Consider the following 23,316-nt stretch of genomic DNA (forward strand, 5'->3'; position numbering starts at 1 on the left):
CTTGGCACACTGTGATAGATCCTGTTGCTACTACTTCGACTGACTCTTTAGATACATCGTACAGGATGGGCTTGAGGAATAATTGTCAGACATTGACACCCCTCTCAGTTGAATTATTGTAACAGAGAAACATGAATGTTCGTCAGGTCGTGTATCATCTAGTCCTGCCATAGATAGGAAGTTATAAAACAAAACCTAGGCAGAGCATCACTCGACGCGCACATCACCTATCCCTGTTCCCTCCGATCTTTCTCCGCTCTCCTTCAACATCTCCCACCCGCGATTCCTATAGCTCTTAGGCCAGATCCCGCACCTCCCCGGCGCCAGGATCCCGTTCGGATCAAGTGCGTCCTTGAGCTTCTCGTTAAACTTCATCAGCGCGCCATCGTTCCAGTTGTACGTGCTAGCAACCTGATCCATCAGCACGAGATGCGTCCTGTATTCGCCATAGCCTAATGCCGCAGCGTCGTCCACCATGGCCCGCATGCAGTCCATCGCCGCCTTGCGCCGCTTAGGGTCGTCCCGGTCAAAGATGATCTCGATGATCAGGTGCATCTCCCGCAGTCCCACGCAGAACGCGGGGAACAGGTCGATGCCGAACTCGTCGTGCCGCCGCTTGGCCAGCTCCCACAGGCGCATTGCGTCGGCGCCGCGGATCGGACTCACGGGTGAGAAGGCGATGTGCGACCCGTTGGGCATCCAGTTGCACCACCGCAGCTCGTGCAGGTCCGGCACGCCCGCCGCGACCCTGTCGCGCGACCAAAAGTACTCGTCCTCGGGCAGGACGGCCGGGTCGACGCGCCTGCAGCCCGGGATGCGGCGGAACTCGGCGTCGACGAGCGCGAGCTTGTGCTGCCTGATGTTGGGCGGGCCGTAGGACATGCCGTAGTAGACCCAGGCGCAGTCGCCCGTGGGCGTCTTGGCGGCCTCGCGCCGGATGACATCCTGCGGGATGGGGCCGTCGCCCGTGTAAAAGTCTGTGCGGGGCCGGCCGCTGACGGCCACGGTCTGGGTGACGTGGCGGAGCTGAGCGACGTTCTCCAGGATGTTGCTGATGCGTAGAGGCCGGATGATTTCAATCTGCAGATGAATGGATGTATGAGCCCATGTACACGTCCTGTTCCTGACTAAATCTGAAGGGTTACTTACCAAAGCCTCTAAGTCCTCCTCGTTGGGGAAGGTGTACATCTTGTGAACCTATAAGCTGAGTCCAGTCCGATGGAGCGGGAAGTTTCACGCACAAAGCTCTCGTATCCACCCGGATTGGGCATCAGCGTCATGCCCATCTTCGTAACAATTCCGTAGTTTGATTGCGAGAAGATGCCACTGGGGCCAATGTCAGACAAAGACAACTTGCACTAGTCCAAGCCGCAAGGCACTTTCACACTTACTCGGAGTAAGGGCCAAAACCATAGGGAAATGTCTGCCAAGTATTGTTGCCAGGCATCGCACCCATACCGGTCCGCAATAGCTCGCCTGTGGGGAGGACGACTTCAAGTCCCGAATGGCAAGCCCAGTGGTCCCCGTAGGGCGTGTACCCGACACCTCTGTCGAGAGTGTTGCCGATGACAGATCCACCGCCGAGATCCGGGGTGTCGACCCAGAGGTGGTCGTAGCCCCTCCGCTTGATCTCCTCGTAGAGAGCGTAAAAACTGACCCCTGGCTCTACTAGGCAGGTAAAATCATCCGGATTGATGTCTAGAATCTTGTTCATGCGCCGGCCAAGATCCAAGACGACGGAGCCACGTACCCTGGGAGCAGCACCGCCGTAACCCACTGGTATTGGCTGGTCAGCGCAGCTCCAGGATTTGATCTTAAACTGGCCACTCACAATTTCGGCCCATCGATATTGGGAATATGGGAATGAGGTGCTTATTAGCCCATTCGACAATATCCTGCACTTCGGCCGGGCTTCCTGGATAGACAACCGCTGATGCAACTAGCTCCTCTTCGTCCAGCACCGCCATGCAATCATGGGTGTTTGGATCTTACGAGGTGCATTAGAACGGTCCAGAATCCTGGGATACAACGGGACTCGCTTGCTTACGTTCCATGTACCTACGAGACGTTGTCAATAACTGGGGGATGAAAAAAAGAGAGACTAGCATTGTGTCAGGCTTACCACCCATCTCGAAGAGGCTTGTCGTTAACCTCGACGTATTCTGCTCCAAGTCGTTTTCGCAGGTCATCTAGTGCTTCAAAGAATTTGTCTCGTTCAATTCCTTGCGGAATCACGGGCAGCCTCTGTCTATCGTTGGTGGGTTTCGTCCTGGTCTGAAATATGGCTTCTTTGGCGCGCTCGGCCTTGGCCAGTAGATAGGTTGGAATCCCTGAATGGGTCTCGGGAAGGACAGGGATCCTAGCTTTGGCTTCTTCGTGTGCCATGATGGTTGCTTAAGCCCTTCGTCGACTGGGCAAGTCTGCTATCGTGACAACTAACCTGTGGCTTGAACGAACAGCATCAAGCGAGGTCCAGAGTAATTTACCTCTTATTAGTCGACCATGCTGGTGGATTTACCCCGCGATGTGACGCTCAAGTTGACCATCTGCCGGATCGGTGTCTGCGATTGGGTGTGTTAAAGAAATGCCGAGCGGCCGATGGCTCCGGTCCGCTTACTCAGTTCTTTGTACAGATTTAGCTTCCGACCCCGCATCAATAGCCTACGCCGCCTTGACATTCCTCCCGGTTCCACGGACATCGTCCCATCATCCCCTGCATAAAGAAGCCTAAAAGAGGCATGCAGGTAGACATCTTGAAACTTCGTTTTAAACTTCCTAGACGCCCTTTTCCTGACAGCTTGCACTTTCTCTATCTCTCGGAACGCAAAGACAAGTCCAACTAGTTAACCCCCACTTTCGGAAGAACGGGCACGATGAGCCAAGCAGCGTCGGAACGGCAACATGTCTCCGTCGACCACCCAACTTTGGGCAAGGTCACCGGTCTCCAGGTCGAGCCGACAGTAACGCAATTCCGCGGCATCAAGTATGCCACCGTGAACGAGCGATTTGCTGAGTGCGTCATTCACGAACAGAAGGACATCGATGCTACAAATTGGGGGTAAGTTCGCAATACTGTAGTAGAAGCAAGGTATTTGCATAGGTTGCGCATAAGCTGACTTGTTACAACCAGACCGTCTTGTCCACAGCCCGCAGATGGATTCCCGAATGAGCAGATGTTTATTCAGCAGGGTTTGCCAGCAGACTCAGTCCCTGATGACGAACTCAATTGCTTGAATTTGAACATCACGACGCCTAAAGGCGCAGCGGGATCCGCGAACCCACTGCCAGTACTGGTATTTGTTCACGGAGGAGGCCTGTTTGTTGGTGCAGATAGCTGGCCACACTATGACCAGGCCAAACTCGTCGCATTGGCAGCTTCTCGGGGGCGTCCCATCGTTGCCGTCAACCTCAAGTATGGCCCCCACGAGAGATGCCCGAACAGATCCGCGGTAGTGCTGACATGTGCAATAGCTATCGACTTGGTGCCGTGGGATGGCTTGCCAGTCCCAAGGAAGGGCTCAAGGGCAACTTTGGCGCCAATGACGTGATCACGGCCTTTGAATGGATACATAAGCACATCTCTGGGTTTGGAGGCGATCCCAACAACATCACCGCGCTTGGCAACAGCGCCGGGTCGTCGATCGTCACTGCGCTCCTGTATCAGGATAAACCACTCTTCAAAAAGATCATTCCCGCTGGTGGTACGGCTCTTCTGGGTCCTTTCGCAGACGCCAAGACGCAAGAAGAAAAGTTCAAGTAAGTTATGTCTCGTAGTCTTTACATGTTGAACAGCCCCCTAACTTGTTTCCAGTGCTCTTGCTGGCATGCTTGGCATCGACGCGACCCGCAAAGCTTTCGAGAAAGTTTCTGTCGAAGATCTCACCCAGAAAACCCCGATGATGTATCTCGGACTTGGTGTAGACGGTGATCTCTTTAAGGAAGCCCAGACATCAACCCTTGTTGCACAGAAAAAGGAGTCCTGGTGTGAGGAGATCTTCATCGGAAACAATGAGCACGATGTGAGTGATTGATTCTCAGCCTTGGGAGGCTAGTGTTGCTAACACATGACCAGGCCTCGATTATGATCATGGGACTACTAGGTAAACTCGACAAAGTCAGCAAGCAGCTCCCAGGCTACCTCAAGCAGGCTTTGCCCGAGTTTGCAGACGACATCATAAATACCTACAAAGTCTCCGAGGACATGTCACAAGCGGAGGCGTTAGAGGCCATTACTTCCTTGGCCACCGATGTATTCGCCGTGGCTACTCAGAAATATTTGATCGGCTGGCCAAACGAAAAGCGCTATTTCTACCGCTTCGCCGTGCCAAACCCATGGGACGGCCCGCTGAAGGGGTTCGCGACTCACATCTTGGAGGTTGCCTTCTTGTTCCAGAATTACAATCATGTGTTGAGTGAGGAGAACCGCCAGATCGCAGAGAAGCTAGCGGAGTCCATAATTGGATTCATGTACGATGTTCCTCCCTGTAAGCCTTGGACGGAGAACCCCGAGGGACGTGAGGATCTAGCATTTGGATCTTTGCGTTCTGGCGACGCACGAAAGGAGAAAATACTGGAGATTGCCGACAAGGTTGGATATGAGAAGCTCTCCGGCGTCATGATGGGTTTCTACTTTGGTCCTTAGGAACCTGTCACATGATGAAACACCGGTACTCGAGCCAAGTAGTACTTATTATTAGATCAATGGTAAACCTGTTGTAGAGTAGTAAAGTCCAATCCAACGTGGGAATAACCATAAAACTATCCATCACAAACAATAACAGACCGTGAATCCGAAAGGAGCTGTGGCGCCTTCCCGAAGAGAAAAGGTTAGACTGGGAGCTCAAGTCTCAATGGCGATGTATGTAGCTCCAGCAGCATACAAAGTGGTGTCGCCCCAGCTGTCGATGTGCCACTCCATCTGCTCGCCGGAGATGCTACTGCCTGACAGACGGACACGGGTCTGAGTGCCCCTGTCAATGTCCAGCATGCTCAGAGCCATGAACAGCTTCGGCGGCTTATCAAATCCAGGGCTAAAAGCCACCATGCTTTGATTGTTGGGCTGTGGTTCAGTGGGAGGCCTGACATCTTCAGTGCTGAACGTTCCTGTGATGACACCCTTCTTGTCGGCGGGAAGGGCGATCCAAGAGACTCCGGCCTCAGACAATTTGGTGTTGGACCAAGTCTCAATGTTGAGCTGGAAGCTCTGGTTGGTCACCTCGGAGGCGTATGTCTTGACGCGGCAGTTGGCGGACTTGTCAATGTCTAGAGCCGTGAAGAAGACGAGCACCTTGGGAACAGAAGAATACTCCTGCTCAAATGTGATGGTCTTCTGTGTGTGAGCGTCTTTGGTGGCGACAGAGCCATGCTGGAAGTCCTTGTCGTCGGCTGGGAAAGCGAACCAGGAGACGCCAGAAGCGTACTGAATAGTGTCATCCCAGGACTGGAGGTTGAGCACCGCCTGGCTTGGATGAACCTCCTCGACAAGGGACCTGATGCGAAGGTTGTGAGAGTTGTCAAAGTCGAGAAAGTTAAGGCCAACGACAAACTCGGGAGCCGAGGTGCGTGACTTAGCAAAGCTGACAGTGGTGCGATGGTCCATTGCAGTCGCTCCTGGGGAGAGGTCGGACATGGTGTTGAAAACGCCGATCTCCAAATCGCTGGCTGGATCGCCAGCTTGCCTAGGCCTCTTGGGATACATCCTGCCGATGAAGGCGATGTCGGTCGAGTCCAGACGGGTGTTCCAGCCCACGGAGAAACCATTGGTAGTGAACTCCTTGGGGATGGGATACTCCATGATGGAGGTTGGGTCGAATGCAGTCGAGGTCACATCGGCCCTGTTATACCGAAAGAAGACGTTGGAATCAACCTGCTCCTTGGACCAGCCTTGCTTGCGGTAGGCCTCATACACAACAGGCTTGTTCCACTGGATAGTGGCATTGGGCTGGGACTGCTCGTGGATGCATCCGATGGCGTGTCCGAACTCGTGCGTGACGGTGCGCGAGAACTCCTCGTCGGTAGTGTTGTCATTGAACCAGCCGTAGTTCATGGTCGCGCTGTTTGCCGACACGAGGGTGGAGTCAGTGCCGATGTAGGACCAGGATCCGTCGGCGACGAAGCTGATGCGGATATCGGCAGGTCCGGACTCGACAAACTGGAAGTAGATATGGGCGTATTGCGACCAGACGTTGGCGTACTGCTTGACCTTCTGGCGGACGAAGGCGCTTCCGCCAGCCAGGAAACGCACGCGCAGGGTCTTGCCGTTGGCCCACATCTTGCGGACGAACAAGCCGAGACGGGCTTGGGTAAGCCCTGGCATGCCCATGCCACTCTCTGGGACGACGCCGCCGGCAGGGGCGACGGCCATGTCGGGAGAGTAGATGATGTTCTCTGGGTTCTCATGGAGGGCTTTCTGGATGGCCTCCTCGGCGAGTTCCGCAGGCAAGAACATCTGCGCACAGTAGTGCGGGACGTCGGTAAGGGAATCCATGCTGTAGATTTATAAGAGGGAATATCAGAGTTGTTTGGAGATGTGTACTAGCAAGAACAAAGTACGTACAGCCGTGTTCAGGGACGCGGCATGAGGATCTATCACAAGCGATGCTCCTCCATGGGCGTCTGCATGGCTATTTATCTACCTCTTTCATCCTCAAGGCCCTTGCTGTGATCAACACTTCGCAGGCAGCTGCTTCTCAAAAGACAACCATACTGACTAAAATATGGCTTGATCTAGAACTTGAAGCAGCCGCCACGGTTCTTGGCGCAAGCGGGCTCCTCGCTTTCCACTGGCCGCTTAAGCAACCCAGGAAGCCAAAATGCCAAGAGGAGCAATTGAGTGACAACCACCCCATGCCACCCCGTGCCTTAGTGCCCAATCTCAGCTCCCTCTTTGCACGCTGTGGCGGCTGATAGTGTCAGCAGGACTGCATTTGTCCAAACCTCATCACGACGCTTTCTCAGCCTCACAACTCCGAAAGATATTCTGTTGATCTCTGCAAGCCACGCAATCATTCCTCGTCAAATATATCCTGAAATGGTCTTGAATACGCTGAAAGGAGCGCCGAGCACCTCAAGGGCGTGATCTAGAGGCGATAGTCTGTTCAGGCACTGGGCTGTCATCTGTGATATGTCGCAAACGACTGGAAAGCGAATCACATTCTCAATGACGGGCCTTGGCAGCTATTTGGCCCTTGCCTGCAATAGCAATGGGTACTCTGATTGGACCGTCTTACTGCGGTACTGATGTTCAGCACTGCCCATGTGCCTTGAACGGAGTCCAACCATGAAGTTCAGACCAACTACCTACTGATCCATGTCCGCCCAGAAGGTCGATCGTCGTGAAAGCCTAGACTCGTGAGCTCAGCACACAGGAAGATGGCTTGAGCTCGTGGCCCTGGGACTCCCCCCGAAGCAATAATAACAAGTGCGTTGCTGCAAGGCGCAGCAAGTTTACAGGAAGGATGTGACCATTGAGGAGTCCGAAGATGGTAGCGCCCGGAGAGATATCGCAGAGATGGCTGCCTCGCCACAGCCCGTTACGTAACCGGTAATGTCGAGATGGTGACGCTCCCTACCAAGGACGCACTCCCAACAGACCATTCCTGGAGTGCCCGAGCTGGCTTTTCTACATACCGGTAAGTAGATATGAGGCAGAACCGAGCTGGTAATGATTGTTGCATTCTTCTTGGCCTGACAACCGAGAAACGAATCCGTATAAGCTATGGACTTATGATAGTAAAGAAAAGAAGCGTACTAGTACTGGCTCTAGAGAAGAGAGACGTGATATTTCAGCACATAGTACGCCGGGATTGCTTTCCAGCTTGCAAATGTGCTCGCTTTTTTTTCGGCTTTTATTCGCGTCTTGACAGAATCCATGCGCTTTTTAGTCTCCTTGCTCTGACAATTTGTAGTTCACAAGGCCATTTGGGGTTTAGAATCCTGGTCATTCCATTACTAGACTAGACCGTCTTAGGTACCCGTTCTGATGTCGTTCTTTGCTCAAAACCGGAGATCAAAGCCATCTTCGACCCTGCCGGAAGAGGGAACACAGGTGTCATTGGCCGCGCGGCAACGCTAAATTCTGACGGCTGCACGGAGCATCACCATGAAGGATTGTAATGGGACTGCTTGGCAATCATCCATTTAGACTGCTTCACCGGCGGAAAATGTATTCCGTAGATGTGTTTATATATGGCAGAAAGTCGCTGCTAAAGTTCATGTCGACAATAGGTAAATACATAATAAAGAGTACTACATGCCTAGAGCCCAAATATCACATCATAAACTACTGAGTTACACCATCCGCGATGCCCTATACACTTGATCAACAATGGTTCGCAGAGGTTCTGCCTCACCTGTCTCGGCTGCCAGTAGACAGGATGAAGAGAGGGAACCCTGACTACAAGTTGGAAGCGCTTCGTCACGACTTCCCTCTCATGTTTAACCTCTTCAATGAGAACTGGCCTGCCCCTGAAGGTGTCAAGGAAATCAAGCACGACATCACTGCCTGGGATGGGACGACCATCTCGGTGTACCAGTTCAGCCCGCCGGCAGGAAGCACACCTGCGGCCCAGCCCACTGCAGCAGGTTTGCATTTTCACGCGGGCGCCCTGGTCACCTGTGCCGTAGAGCACCAGAGCAGGTACGTCGCCTGGCTGGCCAAGGAGAGCGGCATCCCAATGTTCAGCGTCGAGTACCGCCTCGCGCCCGAGATCCCGGGGGTCAGCATTATCAAGGATGCCTACTCTGCCCTGACATGGCTGCAATCGAAGTCGGCCGATTTGAACATCGACCCCGCACGCATCGCGGTGCTCGGCGAGAGCGCTGGCGGCGGCATCTCTGCGGGCCTGTGCCTCTACGCTCGCGACCAGGGGCTCAAGCCCCCGATCAAGAAGCAGATTCTGATCTATCCCTCACTGGATCACCGGACGCCCAAATGCGACCCAGAGATGAAGCCAATGCTCGGGTGGCACCCGGAGGAGAGCCTCGAGGCCTGGACCCACGTCCTGGGGCGCGACCCGAATGGTCCTGTGGACGACATCGACGGCTTACAGTACATATCGGCTTCGCGGGCCAAGAGTGTCGAAGGCGTCCCAGATGCCTATGTTGAGGTCGGGAGCCTAGACATTCTCTTACCGGAGGATGTTGACTATGCCACAAGGCTGCTGAGGGAGGCCAAAGTTCAGGTTGAGCTGCACGTGTGGCCTGGGGTCGCGCACGGCTGGGATTTAGTCGATCCCACTCCCACGGTAACGCGGACTGCACTTGCAAGGAGGGTCGCTGCGCTGAAAAGTGTCTGAGAAGAGTTCCATGTCCTCATATACGGCTGTGTTTGAGCGCAAGTGGCTTTTCTAGCTAGTTCATAATGATCAATCTTCTCTCAGGCCCGAGACTCCACCAAATTTCCATGAAAGTCGACGTCAGATATGAATTCTTCCAAATTTCCTTTTGGTCTTCAGACCTGAGTAACTTCCTGTCCTGCCCGAGCCACACCTAAGCCGCACCTGAGCCTCACTCGAGCCCGCCTCGTGCTGGGGTCCTCTGCGCCGAAATCGGACGTACTTGGGAACAGATACGCACTTATTCAATAGCTCAACTATACAGTCATTCGCTGCTGTTATACAGAGACTAGCGAAAACGCATTCCGTTCCATATATATTCAAAGATTGCTCTTCTTCGATGTTCTACCATTGTGATTTGGATCCAAGAAACATCGGCAATCCTACATGTAGTATAAACAGCTCTATTAGGATCATTGGCTGGGAGACTACTGGCTATATCCTAAAAGGTTGGATCTATATATTTCATTGTGTTATATAACTTTAATATAATATAATAACTTCTCCCTTGCACTCATCCTGTTCAATTTACTGGAGAATCGCTTCATAGCGAGAATAGAGCAATTCACATAGTTGCTTCGAGGAGAAGTTGTCAGCCACCATCAGTTATTAGTTTACAAGCAACGCCAGTCATGTATATAGTACTTACTGCGTTTCTGGACGACACATTCCGTGATAGCTAATCATTTTGGCTGCAGCGAGCGCGCCGTGCGTAGAATAGAGGCGAGGCTTCGACGATTTGGAACCACAACGTCCCCTCCCACCCGCGTTGGTCGCTATGGCAAGATCGACCCCTTCATGCGAGCAATGCTCCGTGAGGAGCTGTTCAAGAATCTCTCTGTGTACCGAGATGAGATGTATTTTATCCACGAGAAGTTTGGAGTCGAAGTTTCTCCAACTACGATGTCTAGAACCCCGAAGTCAATGGGATGGTTGAGAAGGGTCAATGGCCGCGTAGGCCAACAACGAGATCCAGACCTTCGAGACTCTATATGCATAGAGTATCTGAGTTTAAGTCGTATTAGTTGGTTATTTATCGACGAGTCGGGCTGTGATAAATGGACCGGCCACCGTCGATACGGATTGGCGTCTGAGAGTGTAACACCGGTCTAAACAGCTAGCAATTGATTGTCAGTTAGAGTGTACTGGTACTCCCAAGTACTCTATGTATGCTGTCCTGACAAAGAAATTAGCCGCAATACAGTTGTGAATATAAGTTTCTTCCTTTTAATAAAAAAAGCTCGTCTCTTTTACCTCTTGATCGGAACTTATGGATACTTTTAGGAACTTTGTACCCAAATTTCAGGCCAGCAAATTGTTAGCAGTAGCCAAGAGTGCTGACTTTCAAAGGTAATATCTAGTACCTTCAAGAAAAGATGGAGCACAAAGGGGACCGGCCCACAAGGATAGAGTGCGTTTATGCGATTGTTACTTTATCGGATGGGCCAAGATACAAGCACCACCCCCAATCGATCGATCCCCGGACGTCTATGTGGACATTGATGCCTGTTTCCGCTCTAGCCTCTCAATTTCGGATTGTTACGCCCCATCATCACAAGACACAATGCCAGTGTTGCGGTGTTGCCGTCTAGCTCACATGAATTGAATCTTGAAACTCATGGAAGGTGGGCAAATTTAAAGGGTCCAGAATTAATATATTATGAAAATTGATACAGTATTTGATGAGTGTCTGTATTATATACTACTATATAACCGATACCGTATAATACTTGTCTCTTTCCTTGGCTTCGTAATAGGCAGGTTCAATATCGTCCGATAAGCAATGAATACTTGTCGCCCTATCTTGACTCGTCGTGAAAAAAAGGCCTACCCTTCGAAATTGACCCCGATTTGTATTAGTTGGCATTAGTGATACCCCAACTGTGACGAACTTGCCTGGACAACTTGATTAGTAGATGGCCAGTCAGAAGGTGCTTCGACTTGACATATGAACTGGCAATTGGGAATGGATCTTGCTTAGACCCTTCCAATTCTGGAACACTTTCCCGAGGTAGTTTTGAACTCATAACTTATTTACAATCCTTAAGTAGTCGAAGGCTAGCGACTGCTTAGCTCCAATGATGGTAATCCGGAATGTCTTCATATCCTAAAAGCTAGGCATACGGTGTCTGAAGACTTATCCACTAGCACTGCGTGAAGTCTAGGTAAAGATAGAATGATGTTTAAAACACATGAAGAAACTTAGGCTCATAACTATATCTTAAGCCCACACCAATCTCGTGATAACGCCATTGGATTGCAATTCCAGTGGCGGCTGAACGAATCTAGTATTGGACCGAGCCCAACCCCGCCGGCCCCAGACCAGGATGGGCCATCGTTTGTGGAACGCTAGGGATCAGGGCGGTACGACGGCCAAAGAGATGTCTCCAGTCCGCATAATCCGGCCATCACGTCTGCAGGCTGACCACCACATGAGCACCTGCACTGCCTCCGCCCTCTTCGAGTTCCTGAAATAATGTCGACGCCGGCACGCCTTTCTTGCGAGCCAAGCCTGGGCACGCACCTGGTGGTCCCTAGATTGAAAGTCGATTTTAGTATCGCTTGGCAACGCGCATCTCCCTCGGCGCTGTCAGCCTTGTATGAAACCCTACTATCCATGTACAGTTGGATGGTGGCACCGAAATGATGCAAGCCACTCCCTCTCTCGGGCTTAGGCAACCGCCGTAAGATTGGCACAGCCTTCTCTCCCGCGGCAGGTAGGTAATAAAGCCACCATCATGTGGCATCGCGACCAGACCGAGATGCGTCATTGATCGCGACACTCTCCCAGCCCGTCAACGTGAAAACGAGTTAAACACCACCCGTAAACATCCAGTCGGACGTGTATAGTCACTCATACCTCCATCGTGTAACCCATATCTTTCCGACGGTCTGGCCGATCCAAACTATCACGGACAAGATCCCGCACCGTTAACCGTGCCCATGATCCCCGAGCCCGTCACGACCATCCTGTCGCTCGTCAACGGCAGCGTCACCTTCGCCCAGTCCATCTCGGCCCTCGCCAGCGCCCCAGATGAGGTCAAGGTCGCCGTCAACACCCTCGCCACAGTGCAGGCCGAGATCCAGCGCGCCACCGACCTGCGTGACCGAGCCTTTGACGTCACCAGCGCCGACGCCGGCGAGAGCGACACCTTTGTCATGGTGCAGAAGGCGCTGCGCAACGCGCAGCAGACCGTAAAAGTCTGTGTCAAGACGCTCAACACCGAGTCCTTTGAGGACAAGGTCCCGACGACGACGATGACAGACCGCAAGAAGAAGAAGAAGCACTCGACGACCCGAGTCCGCCTCACCTGGGTCTTTGGCGGCAAGAGCACGTACGACGCCAACATGCAGAGCCTGCAGATCCACCACCACAGCCTGGTGCACGCGACGGCGGCGCTCGAGGAGAGGCTGAAGGAGATGGGCCAGAATCCGCCGCCGTTTGCCCTGCCGTTTGGCGATTTCGAGGAGGTCAGGAACAGCCGGCTTGGGCTCCCGAGCAGGGACGACATTGCCTACTGGGTCGGTCCCAGGAGGAGCGGCGAGTTGCTGGCCGCGGAAGAAGATGATCAGAGTGTTGCCAGCAGTTCAGATAGTGTAAAGTCGGTGAAGGTTCATCATAGAGACCAAGGTTCGTCTTCAGACGATGTGATAGTCACACAATCGAGGTACATTGCGCTAACATCTTGTTTTTTCACGATGTTCTAGGCTCTCAGAACTTTGGAGGAACTGGACACCAGGATATCAGTGTCTTGGTCATTAACGCGACAGATGGTTCAGAGGTCGACAACACCTTTTTGGATAAGCTCAAAGGTCAAGTCTAGAACATCGAGATCAGACTTTCTTATGCTATATATATACGCTATATGCCCCAAGATTGCCACGGAAATGAACCACATGAAGTGAATATATTCAGGGTGCTGTGTGCCTCGAATCTCGCTTTTTACGTGATGATGTGTAGTGACTGCCGAATGATCGGCTCGAGGAGGATCTATGCTTCGATACACTGTCCATGGTGGAAGTCCTCCTGATAGGTTTGATAAAGTCCTCTGGCTCTCTGAGACCAGGGGACGCGTTGCGAATCGTCGGCCTGTCGTTGCGCAAGGGATACGCATACGCACCACCTCCCTCGTATCGCAGGTCACTAGTTGCGCCGACACTCGCAGCTCTTGCTTGCGTGCAGGATTCCGAGTTCTCAAGTGCCAGAAGCGAGGACAAGCTCCGGACTCGAGACTCGAAAAGGGCCATGCCCGGGCCAAGGTCTGCGATTTGTACCACGTTGAGCGGAGTCTCTGTATCGCCGACCCCGATGGGCAACTCTATAAGTGCGGGAAACAAAACGATGGGCGGCGGACCCGCATCATAATGCGGGACACCCGTGTCTTTCCTACTTTTGCTGGTTTCCTCCATGAATATTTCCAGCGGAGGAAGTGCGCTGGCTTCTGGGTGCCACTCAAACTTCCACGTGGACGGGTGAGCAAAGATCTTTTCACCAACGTCTATCGACTTGTGTGCAATGGTGACGAGACTTGCGGTCCAAGCAGCCCTCTCGTCGTCATCTGGAATCAGCCTGAACAACGACAGAAATTGCACCAGGAGGTTCACGCAAGGGTATTCGTCGTCTCGGAGATCCTTCGAGGATGGTGCTAGGAAGAACGCTGTGATCATCCTCCAATGTGCAAGGGCGGCCTCATGCTCTGACGATACCGTAATTGGTTAGTGAGAAGATCGGCTGATATGGGAAATATCGACAAGATGGAGATTATGCACCTGGGCTTGGATTGGGCCTCAGCTGTCGGAACCGGTTGAGGAGTATGACAACGTCCCGGTCTAGAGAAGTCCCGCGGGGATGGCCGAAGAAATCGATGCTCGAGAGCATCACTCTCGTGATGCATACCCGCAGGCCCAATTTTCTGTACACGGGCGCGTACAGCAGCTCGGCAAGCTCATCAAGCTCCCGAGCCTCTTCAACGATACGGTATCGTCTCAAGTCCTTTCGTATCGACTCGCGGTCGTTTTGCAAACTGACGCCCGCATCGTAGAAGGTCTGGACGTGCGAGTCGATCAGATTGCTCAACTGCATCCATGAGCGCTTGATGGAGCTCTCGTCGGGGGCTTGAAGGAGACAGTCGGTGTCGAGCTTGGGTATAGACACGGCGAGATTGCCCGGGGACTGGACTGATCTCGTGCCAGATTCCCCTGGTAGTTCGGACTTGGATTGATATTTGCCCATACTACAGGTAGCCGAAATATGGCAGAGACCAAGAAAGAGGCTTCTGATGTCAGCCGGAAGGGCAAAATTTGCGAGATGTTTAGAAATGGTCGACAGGACAAACACAGGTAGAGTATCCTGGCCATGTCGGGCCTCGAGAAGGCAAGGCACAATGAAACGTCATCTGATGCTGCACGACGCGCGCGATGCCTAATCACCCAAGCCCTCGCTGTGCACCCACCATTTGGGCAGACCGAGTCCTCCGAGCAGGCTGATTCGGCACGGTTGTGGTGGGCTGGGCGAGTTGGGGGAAAGGGAGGGGCCGGAACGACCGACTGCATAAATGTTGCACAGCCCCAACATGATGCTGACCTCCCAAATGCCGTCACCGAGTCGAGGAGTATCACCCGGCATTGCCATTGGTCCCGGCCTGCATACATGGCTGGCCATGGCGGCCAGCTGAGCAGGCAAGCGGGATGACTGTTTTCCGACGTCGTCTGCGCCAATGTCACCGACGGAATCAGGATACTACCAGTTCATGTTGATCATGCCAATAGAAAGTCTGCCTGGCCCCTGGCGCGAATATGTCATGCAGACCGACATCTGAACCTTGCTCGCCTGGTGCCTTGCCTTGTAGTCTCCTCGTATCACACACTGCGGCAGCTCGCCAGCCCTCAATCCCGAGATCTGCCGCTCTCCCTCTCTCGTCCTTTTGTGATTGTGCTCAGTCGGGCCACTTAGTACTCCAAGGGCTCGGCACATCTCAGCCAACAGAACTCTCAAGTGTCTGGGCCAGACATCAACCAAAGTTACTGGCAGCAAGATCAGTGCGAGCATTTGATAATCGGACGCAAGCATGGCTTCCACAGAGCCGGACCTCACTGTGGGGATTGACTTTGGCATGACGTGCACTGGTAAGTCTTCTTCCTCTCAAGCTCATTCTTGTAGCTTCATGCAGTCAATATTGACATACTGACATGGGGCCCATCGCAGGTGTGGCATTTGCCAAGCGTGGACTGGACAGCCCGCGCATGGTTCAGGAGTGGCCTCTCCCACAGCGGAAACGCGGCACGCACAACAAGGTCCCGTCCACCTTGTTGTACGGCGAACACCATGCGGTCAAGGAATGGGGCTTCACCTGCCAAAACCACGATGGCACGATCGAGTGGTTCAAGCGCTATCTGGAGGAGAAGTCTCTCAACAACCTGCACGATGCCTGCAAGAAGCGAGGTGTCGAACCGCCCTTCAAGTCCCTCAAGGATGTTCGCAAAATCTATGGAGACTATATGAAGTGCTTGTATCAGCATATCAGCAAATACTTCCAGAAGAACGATCCGTGGAAGGACAAATCCGTCGAGTTCATCTTTAGTCTTCCGGCTACATTCCGGTCCTTGGAGGTGAGCAATGCGCTCATGGAACAAATAAAAAAGGCCGGCTTTGGGAGTGGCGGCAAGAGACACCACGTATCCTGGGGCCTGACGGAACCCCAGGCGTCTGCTGTCTATACAGCTTTGGAAGCCAATGTGACTTTCAGAAAGGACGATATCATCCTCGTGTGCGACGCTGGTGGAGGAACGACCGATCTGGCCCTTCTTCAACAGAACCGCGAAGACGGACTGATAGATCTCAGGGAGCTCGCCATCATCCAGGGTAACAACATCGGGTCTACGAATATCGACCTGGCTTTCAAGAAGTTGGTAGAGGGACGTCTTGCCAAGTCGACTAGGCTAAATTTCAAGAAGAATGCGGCCGCTACGATGATGCATAGCGACGAGTTTCAGACGTGGAAACACGAGTTTGGCAGCATTGAAGAGTCGCAATTTGGAACGGCCAGGGTGACGGTACCTATTGCCTCTGGAGGCAACGCGAGCACAAACGCAGGTATAAGTGACGGAAAGATGAACATTTCCCAGTGAGTGCTTCTTAGTAATGCTCTCCACAAGAAACGCCATTGCTGATATTGTCATGTTAGTAATGACCTTCGATCGTTGTTCGATCCCGAAGTCGACGGTATGATCAGCTCCATCCGCCATATGATTGACGTCGTAACCAAGAATGATCCGAGTAAGGAACCGGTAAGTAGTAATATGGTGGGCCTCGGGCATCTGATCTCAAGACGGAAGCACAAAGCTATATATATGCAACCTTGAAGAAGCTGACAAGGCTCGGCAGAATTGGCTGGTATTATCAGGCGGTCTTGGAAGCTCTGCCTATGTTAAGCAGCGGGTCAGAGCGGCTTTCCCGAGCCCACGAGTTGTCATTGCCGATGAAGATGAACCGTAAGCCTCCGCTGTCAGATGTACAGAGATGTTACGAAGACTGATCCGTTTGTCCACATAGTCAACTGGCGGTTGTAAAAGGCTTGGTGCTTGATCGTAAGCACAGGGCCAAGAGCGGCAAGTCGGCCTTGAGGTTCAGGAAAGCTCGTGCTTCATACGGCGTCATCACGGAAGAGCGCTATGACAAGCGTCTTGAAGCTCACGCAGGCAAGCATCCAGTGATATCGAAAATCGACGGCTGCGAAATGGTCGAGAATCGGGTCGTGTGGGTTATTAAAAAGGTAAGCAGATACACAACCGCCTTGCATCTTGAATTGATGCTAAAGGCCGGAGACAGGGCGACGATATAGATACGGACGCAAACGACAAAAAGAAGGGCTTTAGTAAAGTCACAAACACACTCGACGGCCCCATAGTATCGAAACGCACTCTGGTGATATGTCACAAGAGTAAAGATGAGCTTCCGCATGATGCCGACGACGGTATGATCTCCAAGTTGCCACATTCGACTTTTGTCCTCCAAAACTGACACTAATTCGGTTCTCACAGTGGATGTCATACCCTTGTGCGTTGTAGAGTCAGTTCTAGACAAGAAGCACGCCCGCTGGAGACACGTCAAGAAGTCTGGGTTTCGCAATCTGTTCAAGGCAGCTGGAGGGTTTTGGGAGATCGAGTACGAAGTAAGATTCGTCGTCGGAGCAATCGATGCCCGCTTCGAGTTGTGGATTGGGAACCGCGAGTATGCAGGGAAGAACTCGTTTAAGGTGGAGTGGGAGGACCAAGGGTTGAGGTCTGCCTCGAATTGAGAGTCTGGTATGTGTAAGAGCTTTGATATTAGGTCGGTTTCAATCGCCATCAAGTATAGGCGTTCGTGCGGTTATCGGTTGTATGAGCAATTTTCCGAGTGTAACTAACACGAGAGAGACATGGGAGTTTCTCTACCCATCACAACTGTATTTTCCAAAGATCTTTGGCGTATCAGCGACGATGGACATCTATTTGACTGTGAGGGGGGGAACTCGACGACCGAGATTGAGTGAGAAGGGAGATTTGGTTCTACTCCTAGGAAAGTCGGGCATGCCGAGTCCTACAAGGCACTTCTGCACGACGACATGGCTCAGACACTGGGCATCAGCTCGCAGATCCCCAAGGTGCCAACTCGGTTCCCCTCTCCTCGGCGGGACTCGGCTGCAAGAAGCGCTGGAGGCCAATCCCTGGCAGCAATTCAAATCGATTCTTTCGTTGGACGTGCATGCTACCCATCATACCACTGGGGCGTGCTCTGGGGTGTGACGCCCAAGATCCATATCCGGCACTCTGTGGAGCTCATGTGTAGGGTGTTTCCTGCCGGGTTCCCTCAGAAGATTCAAAACTGCATGGTTTCAGGGCTGGTCCTTGACACCTGCCACATCAATTCATTGAATGTGTGCCACCTGACCCTGCAGTAGGATGCAATCCAGAATGTACTTCAACACTCATCCGTGTCGACGTGCACCAAAGATCGACTACTGCTGCCCACCATGTCGAGCAACATGCCACATCTACATGAACGAAACCTTCACATGGCTTGATCCTTGTAGAGAAGACGAGAAATACCTAGAAGCTGTCCCCGTTAAAGAAGCTGCCCCCGGAGATGGATTTAGTAATATATATATATATATATGTAAGGTAGCCTAATACAGCTTCTAAGTGTATACAGTTTTGATTAGGACCATTTTATACTATGTAGGCTCGCAAGTAAAATATATGAATATCATTAAAGAGGAAGATACTTGTGTTCATAACTGTAAATATTAGAATCAAAAGCTTGTTACGAGAGAGTGATATCTGGATTATGTCCGGTCCCGGCGCAAAAGAATTCCACGAGACAGGCTCAGGTGAGGCTCATCCAGAACTGGAAGTTGCTCAGGTCTGAAGACCAAAATGGAATTTGGAAGGGTTTGTCGACTTTCTTGGAAGTCTCCGTCAGAAACGAACCTCTCACAATTCCTGATCAGGCTAGTAGGCCACTTTGAGATGCTCAGGTTGTCCTCTCCTGATCCACGGCCTGAGTCACCTACTCTCTCCTGAGCCTTCCTGAGCCTTCCTGACTCTCCGGTCTCGCAGAACAGCTTATGCATCCATTACAGGCTTTCCTTGGTTTGTAAGAAACTACCACCTATGCTCAACTATAAAAGAGCCGTATCTGACTTCTGCCACAATCAGACTTTTCACCCTCTTCTCTTCACCTAAATTCCTTGTATTCTAATTCCTTATACCTTCATCTTGAATTTCCTACCTTCAACTATCATGGGCAAGAAAAGAAGCCCCGAGGAGATTTTTAAGTCTCAAAGCAAAGAGTGATGGGTCAGCCCAGCTACTCGCTGGTGGGTTCATCCCATCACACCAAGTTCTTTACAGTGTCAGGTTGTCTAAACCGAGTGTCAATTTTCATGGTGTGAAAATCGAGACGCTAGATCAGAAGAAGACTGACCTCACAAAACCTCATGAACTTTACTGGGTGGTTGAAGATGGTCAATGCCTGAAGCTCTGCCAAAAATGTCGTCAGCGGCCAATTATTCTAGATCCAGATGTGGAAGTTGACATAGAGGAGGTTTTTCGGCACCACGAAGGTGAAAATAGCAATATCTACTACGCTGTCAAGTGGATAGATTGTTCTTGCCCGACATAGGAGTCCGAAGATAGCCTATATCGATGTCCACTTAATAATGATTATTGTATAGCGCTATGTACCTAGATAGAGTAGGACCAACTTAACACAAACAAGTTCTAGAGCAACAAGTCTAGCCCTATTTTATTACAGCCATCCTGAGACAGTTGTCCCGTCCTGGGGCAACAACGGTAGTACCGTCCTAGGACAACACCGTCAACTTCGTCCCGGAATAACGCCGTCCTAGGACACCAGTCCCGTCCTAGGACAAGCACCGGACAGCAGCAGCGTCCCAGGACCAACGAATGGCGCCGTCCTAGGACACTGGCCTGTCCTGGGGCAACACCGTCCTGGGACACTGGACATTCTTATGTATACCTCGACTTCTTTGCGTCTTAGCCGCTTAGACTGGACTGTGGCATACGTTTCTTGAGATTGGTCGGCGGTAGCGGTAGTAAGGGGTGTAAGACCTCGAGATTTACATAAAGCATCCCCAGGGCGAAATTAGGGTAGGCCAGCTATTGCTAGACTAGTCCGCTATTTAGATCGACCTTAAGGGGCCGACGCCCCTATTCCTCATTCCGTAGCTTTCCCTAAGAATAAGGGCCGCGAGACGCGCAGCTGCATGAACTCGGCAGCATTGCAGCACCCTCCACGACGAAGCAGCCAACTACCTGATCGCTGGTGAAGCAGTCAAGATTTGGCCACGGGACGATCCGCTGTCGGTGCCTGTGCTTGTTCGCCACGCACCGGTCGATAGCAGAGCCGAGCTCAACTATACAGAGAGACGGCGACGTGGCATCAGAAGCTCGACGGGCAAAGAGGCTAATAAAAGCGGGATGATGAAGATAGACACGACGAACTTCAATGTTAATGTTTAATATATTGTTTTTAAAGCAATACAGACGCTGATCCCTTCAATACCGCAACGATATAATGTGAGTGACTGGATATGACAATCGCAGTCACCAAGACAGGGTTTTATGAGGGAGGGTCTTTTCTGCCTCTTGTGGAAGGTGGTGTTGATAAAGCCGTTGAGATGTTCGGATAGCTAGTTCATAATGATCAATCTTCTCTCGGGTCCGAGACTCCACCAAATTTCCTCATGAATTCTCCGCCTTGGAGCCGTAACGTTTACTTTGGTGCAGATTCCATCATTGAATTCCACTAGCATGATCCTGAACGACCGATCCACGGCTGAATAAGCGATGGCGATAAACGGTTGCAATGCGTCTCTGTCTCGAAGAAAGTCCTCTGGTAGAGTCAAGCTGGTGAGAACAGCTCCAGTGATGGGACTGCACACGCTGAACTCTCGGTATTGGCCCGCGCCCAAGCCACGCGGCGCGCGAACACGGAGGTGCAGTAGGCTGGTGAAGAAGCCGATCAGGCCTCTTGAAGGAACTTCCTGGACACCATGTTCGCTCCACCAATGCTGCACCTGAGCCTCGTTAGGCTCGAAATGATCCCTGAGGTCTTCTGTGGTAGGTAGATTAGGTGAACCTTCCGACCATAGGGACCGCACTGCTTCATGTTCGAGGACGTAAAATTGAATTAGACCAACCGTGGTGCCAAGATTGGGCAGCGGCGCAATTCCAGTGTCGGCCTGCTCCGCAGCATAAATCCAGCCAGTCCACGACCACGACGAGAAACCTAGGCGTGGTCGGACACCCATGTTCCAGAACCAGCAGCCGTCGATGACATAGACAAAGTCCTTCTCCGGGATGCCGTGGTAAAGAGGCCCAGTTGCATACTCCAACATGCCGGCGATGCCAGCGAAGGCATTCTCAATGTCATCAATACGTGTAAGCACACGTTTGATGAATTGCTTGACCAAGTCCCTGAATACCGAGATTCGCTCGCTGAGTGACAGTAGTTGGCCTGTGGGGGCTGGAAGTGAGTTGAGGTAACCCGATGGTTTGGGTCCAATTTCACCCTCAAGGCGGATGTCTTCCCTCCACAAGGACTTCATACACGAGAAGAGAACAACATTGGGTAAGAAAACCACAGCTCGCCTCGAGCATAGCTCTTCTTGAAAAGTCCAGCCTCGAGTTCTCCACGGCGACGCCTCTAGGCCGTATCTTGGCTCTTGAAGCACGCGAGACAGAGTAACGTCGCCGATGGTGTATGTTGACTCCTTGTCCCATCTGTCTTCTAGGTGGCTGACACCAGAGAGTCCGTTCATACAGTCATTCCCACTTCCATCAATAATAGTGAGCTCAGCCTGGTTGTAGATGAGGTACATCTGCTGGATCTGGATGCTGCGAAGCTCCGGATCGTTCTGCACGATACACATCGCATCCACCCACAGGTATCGTAGGCCAGACTCTTGGGTAATTGCGATAGCGTCACGAATTGTCGTTGGTATATCTCTGCGCTTCAAGGAACCAGGCTGTTTCCACCTCTCGAGGTTGTGCGTCGTAAGCACTGGTTGGTGAATGGCTCCCCACACGTAGCTCAGGGCAAAGTAGCTCGGGAGCACTCCATCTCCCACATGACGCAGGCACATGTCCTCGGTGTCCAAAAGAATCATACCCTGCGGCGCGATCTGTTTAGCGTTGCGTCTGCACACATCGCCATGCCTCGCCTGACAGCTAGTCAACCAGTAGTTGAGCAGATCTACGTCAAACTTCGCTTTGACAGGGCGAGCTGAGCCGGTATGCTCCCCGTACTGCGGAATGAACGCGTCCATGTCTTTTGCGTGTTGCCTGTAAGCCTTCTCGAGCTGTTCTGGGGCCTGAATAGTTGATGGCAATCTTGGTGAGGGTATGCGTCGACTGGACCCTGATGCGACAGCCAAGCTCTCTGAAATATCTGGAGCCGTCGAAACTGGATCCAAGGAGTTTGAAGGTCTTCGTCGCCGTGGAATCAGTCCATGCTTCGCACTTCGCCTGTATTCTTCAAGGCTAAGGCCATGCCACGATCCTTTATGGATCATTCCAATTCTCACTTCTCGAATAGCATCGCGCTGGGAGAGTCTCCGAGGCGCGAACGGCAATTTGTGATTTCGGAGCAGCTCTCTGCGTCTGGGCAAGCTCAGGTCGTCGCAAGGCGATCCGAGAGCTGTGAGTTCTTCTGGATCCTGTCCATGTCCGGCGACAATCTGACAGGCCAAGCACGACTCGGAGTTCGTATGGGTGCCAAGGAAACCCCCCATGACTTGCAGTACCTTTCCGCTTTTTAGCAAGATGGGATCCGTGATTTTCTTGATCTCTGAGAAGGCATGGTAGCGCCGTGTGATCTCCATATCAAAGACCACATCCATGGCAAACTCATACGCTGTCGCGGGCTCCACATCCTCGGGTCTCTCGCTCAGCGAAGTCGTCCTGTTGGATGAGCACACGAGACAATTCTCCTTACTTTCTTCGTCCTTGTGCTCTCCTGCATCCCTGTCATCCTCGTCGTGGTGATGCTCTTTCGCCAAATTTTGCTCAAAGATTGTCTGATTGATCCAGTTCTTGAGAGCTCTATATGCCAGGGCAAATCGCCTACCATAGTTCAGTACAGAGTCTCGTTGGCAGGACCTGTCAGACATACCATATTTGCCAGACTTGAGCGCCGAACAAACCGACCCTGTCAACCTCGCTCTCCAAGAAGGAACAGAGCTCGCAGTCCTCACATCGCTCAGATCGGCGCCAGATATGTAGGACAGTGCCTTCGTCCAATTTTGATAGAGCTTCCCAATCCTTGAGACGCCTTAGAAACTCACCATGAGTATTTTCAGCGCGCGACGTCTCGCCATAGTCAGGAGCGTCCGCTCGAAGCGAGTGAAGTCGCTCGAGGAAGTCTTCGTCACTCATACTATGATCTCGAGAAGAGCTGCCCTGAGAATCGAGCCCAGCG

At 52.1% G+C, this 23,316-nt stretch overlaps 8 protein-coding genes across 8 annotated transcripts; 4 read left to right on the plus strand and 4 right to left on the minus strand.

Moving 5' to 3' along the window:
- Positions 1–207: 207 nt before the first annotated feature.
- Positions 208–2,385, minus strand: E0L32_006118 (uncharacterized protein; the record flags this gene model as incomplete). Its single annotated transcript, XM_031140716.1, has 7 exons — positions 208–1,080; positions 1,150–1,197; positions 1,242–1,326; positions 1,392–1,776; positions 1,832–1,987; positions 2,048–2,058; positions 2,123–2,385. 7 exons carry the CDS (start codon positions 2,383–2,385, stop codon positions 208–210), a joined length of 1,821 nt encoding a protein of 606 aa, XP_030995099.1.
- A 488-nt stretch (positions 2,386–2,873) lies between these two features.
- Positions 2,874–4,642, plus strand: E0L32_006119 (uncharacterized protein; the record flags this gene model as incomplete). The annotated part of the gene is made up of 5 exons (XM_031140717.1): positions 2,874–3,058; positions 3,131–3,412; positions 3,472–3,756; positions 3,812–4,019; positions 4,073–4,642. The coding sequence occupies 5 exons, from the start codon at positions 2,874–2,876 to the stop codon at positions 4,640–4,642; spliced, it is 1,530 nt and encodes a 509-aa protein (XP_030995100.1).
- A 198-nt stretch (positions 4,643–4,840) lies between these two features.
- E0L32_006120 (uncharacterized protein) lies at positions 4,841–6,487 on the minus strand (the record flags this gene model as incomplete). Its single annotated transcript, XM_031140718.1, has 1 exon — positions 4,841–6,487. The coding sequence occupies one exon, from the start codon at positions 6,485–6,487 to the stop codon at positions 4,841–4,843; it is 1,647 nt and encodes a 548-aa protein (XP_030995101.1).
- Positions 6,488–8,303: 1,816 nt separating this feature from the next.
- On the plus strand, positions 8,304–9,296 carry E0L32_006121 (uncharacterized protein; the record flags this gene model as incomplete). Its single annotated transcript, XM_031140719.1, has 1 exon — positions 8,304–9,296. One exon carries the CDS (start codon positions 8,304–8,306, stop codon positions 9,294–9,296), a length of 993 nt encoding a protein of 330 aa, XP_030995102.1.
- Positions 9,297–12,278: 2,982 nt separating this feature from the next.
- E0L32_006122 (uncharacterized protein) lies at positions 12,279–13,159 on the plus strand (the record flags this gene model as incomplete). The annotated part of the gene is made up of 2 exons (XM_031140720.1): positions 12,279–12,966; positions 13,044–13,159. The coding sequence occupies 2 exons, from the start codon at positions 12,279–12,281 to the stop codon at positions 13,157–13,159; spliced, it is 804 nt and encodes a 267-aa protein (XP_030995103.1).
- An 88-nt stretch (positions 13,160–13,247) lies between these two features.
- Positions 13,248–14,568, minus strand: E0L32_006123 (uncharacterized protein; the record flags this gene model as incomplete). Its single annotated transcript, XM_031140721.1, has 2 exons — positions 13,248–14,032; positions 14,106–14,568. The coding sequence occupies 2 exons, from the start codon at positions 14,566–14,568 to the stop codon at positions 13,248–13,250; spliced, it is 1,248 nt and encodes a 415-aa protein (XP_030995104.1).
- Positions 14,569–15,403: 835 nt separating this feature from the next.
- E0L32_006124 (uncharacterized protein) lies at positions 15,404–18,274 on the plus strand (the record flags this gene model as incomplete). The annotated part of the gene is made up of 8 exons (XM_031140722.1): positions 15,404–15,461; positions 15,541–16,459; positions 16,520–16,622; positions 16,720–16,826; positions 16,933–17,107; positions 17,164–17,308; positions 17,376–17,565; positions 17,893–18,274. The coding sequence occupies 8 exons, from the start codon at positions 15,404–15,406 to the stop codon at positions 18,272–18,274; spliced, it is 2,079 nt and encodes a 692-aa protein (XP_030995105.1).
- Positions 18,275–20,527: 2,253 nt separating this feature from the next.
- On the minus strand, positions 20,528–23,273 carry E0L32_006125 (uncharacterized protein; the record flags this gene model as incomplete). The annotated part of the gene is made up of 2 exons (XM_031140723.1): positions 20,528–22,961; positions 23,011–23,273. 2 exons carry the CDS (start codon positions 23,271–23,273, stop codon positions 20,528–20,530), a joined length of 2,697 nt encoding a protein of 898 aa, XP_030995106.1.
- Positions 23,274–23,316: the final 43 nt, after the last annotated feature.

This window comes from Thyridium curvatum (assembly GCF_004353045.1).
Source record: "Thyridium curvatum strain D216 chromosome Unknown NODE_34_length_383523_cov_77.689754, whole genome shotgun sequence".
NCBI lineage: Eukaryota > Fungi > Ascomycota > Sordariomycetes > Thyridiales > Thyridiaceae > Thyridium > Thyridium curvatum.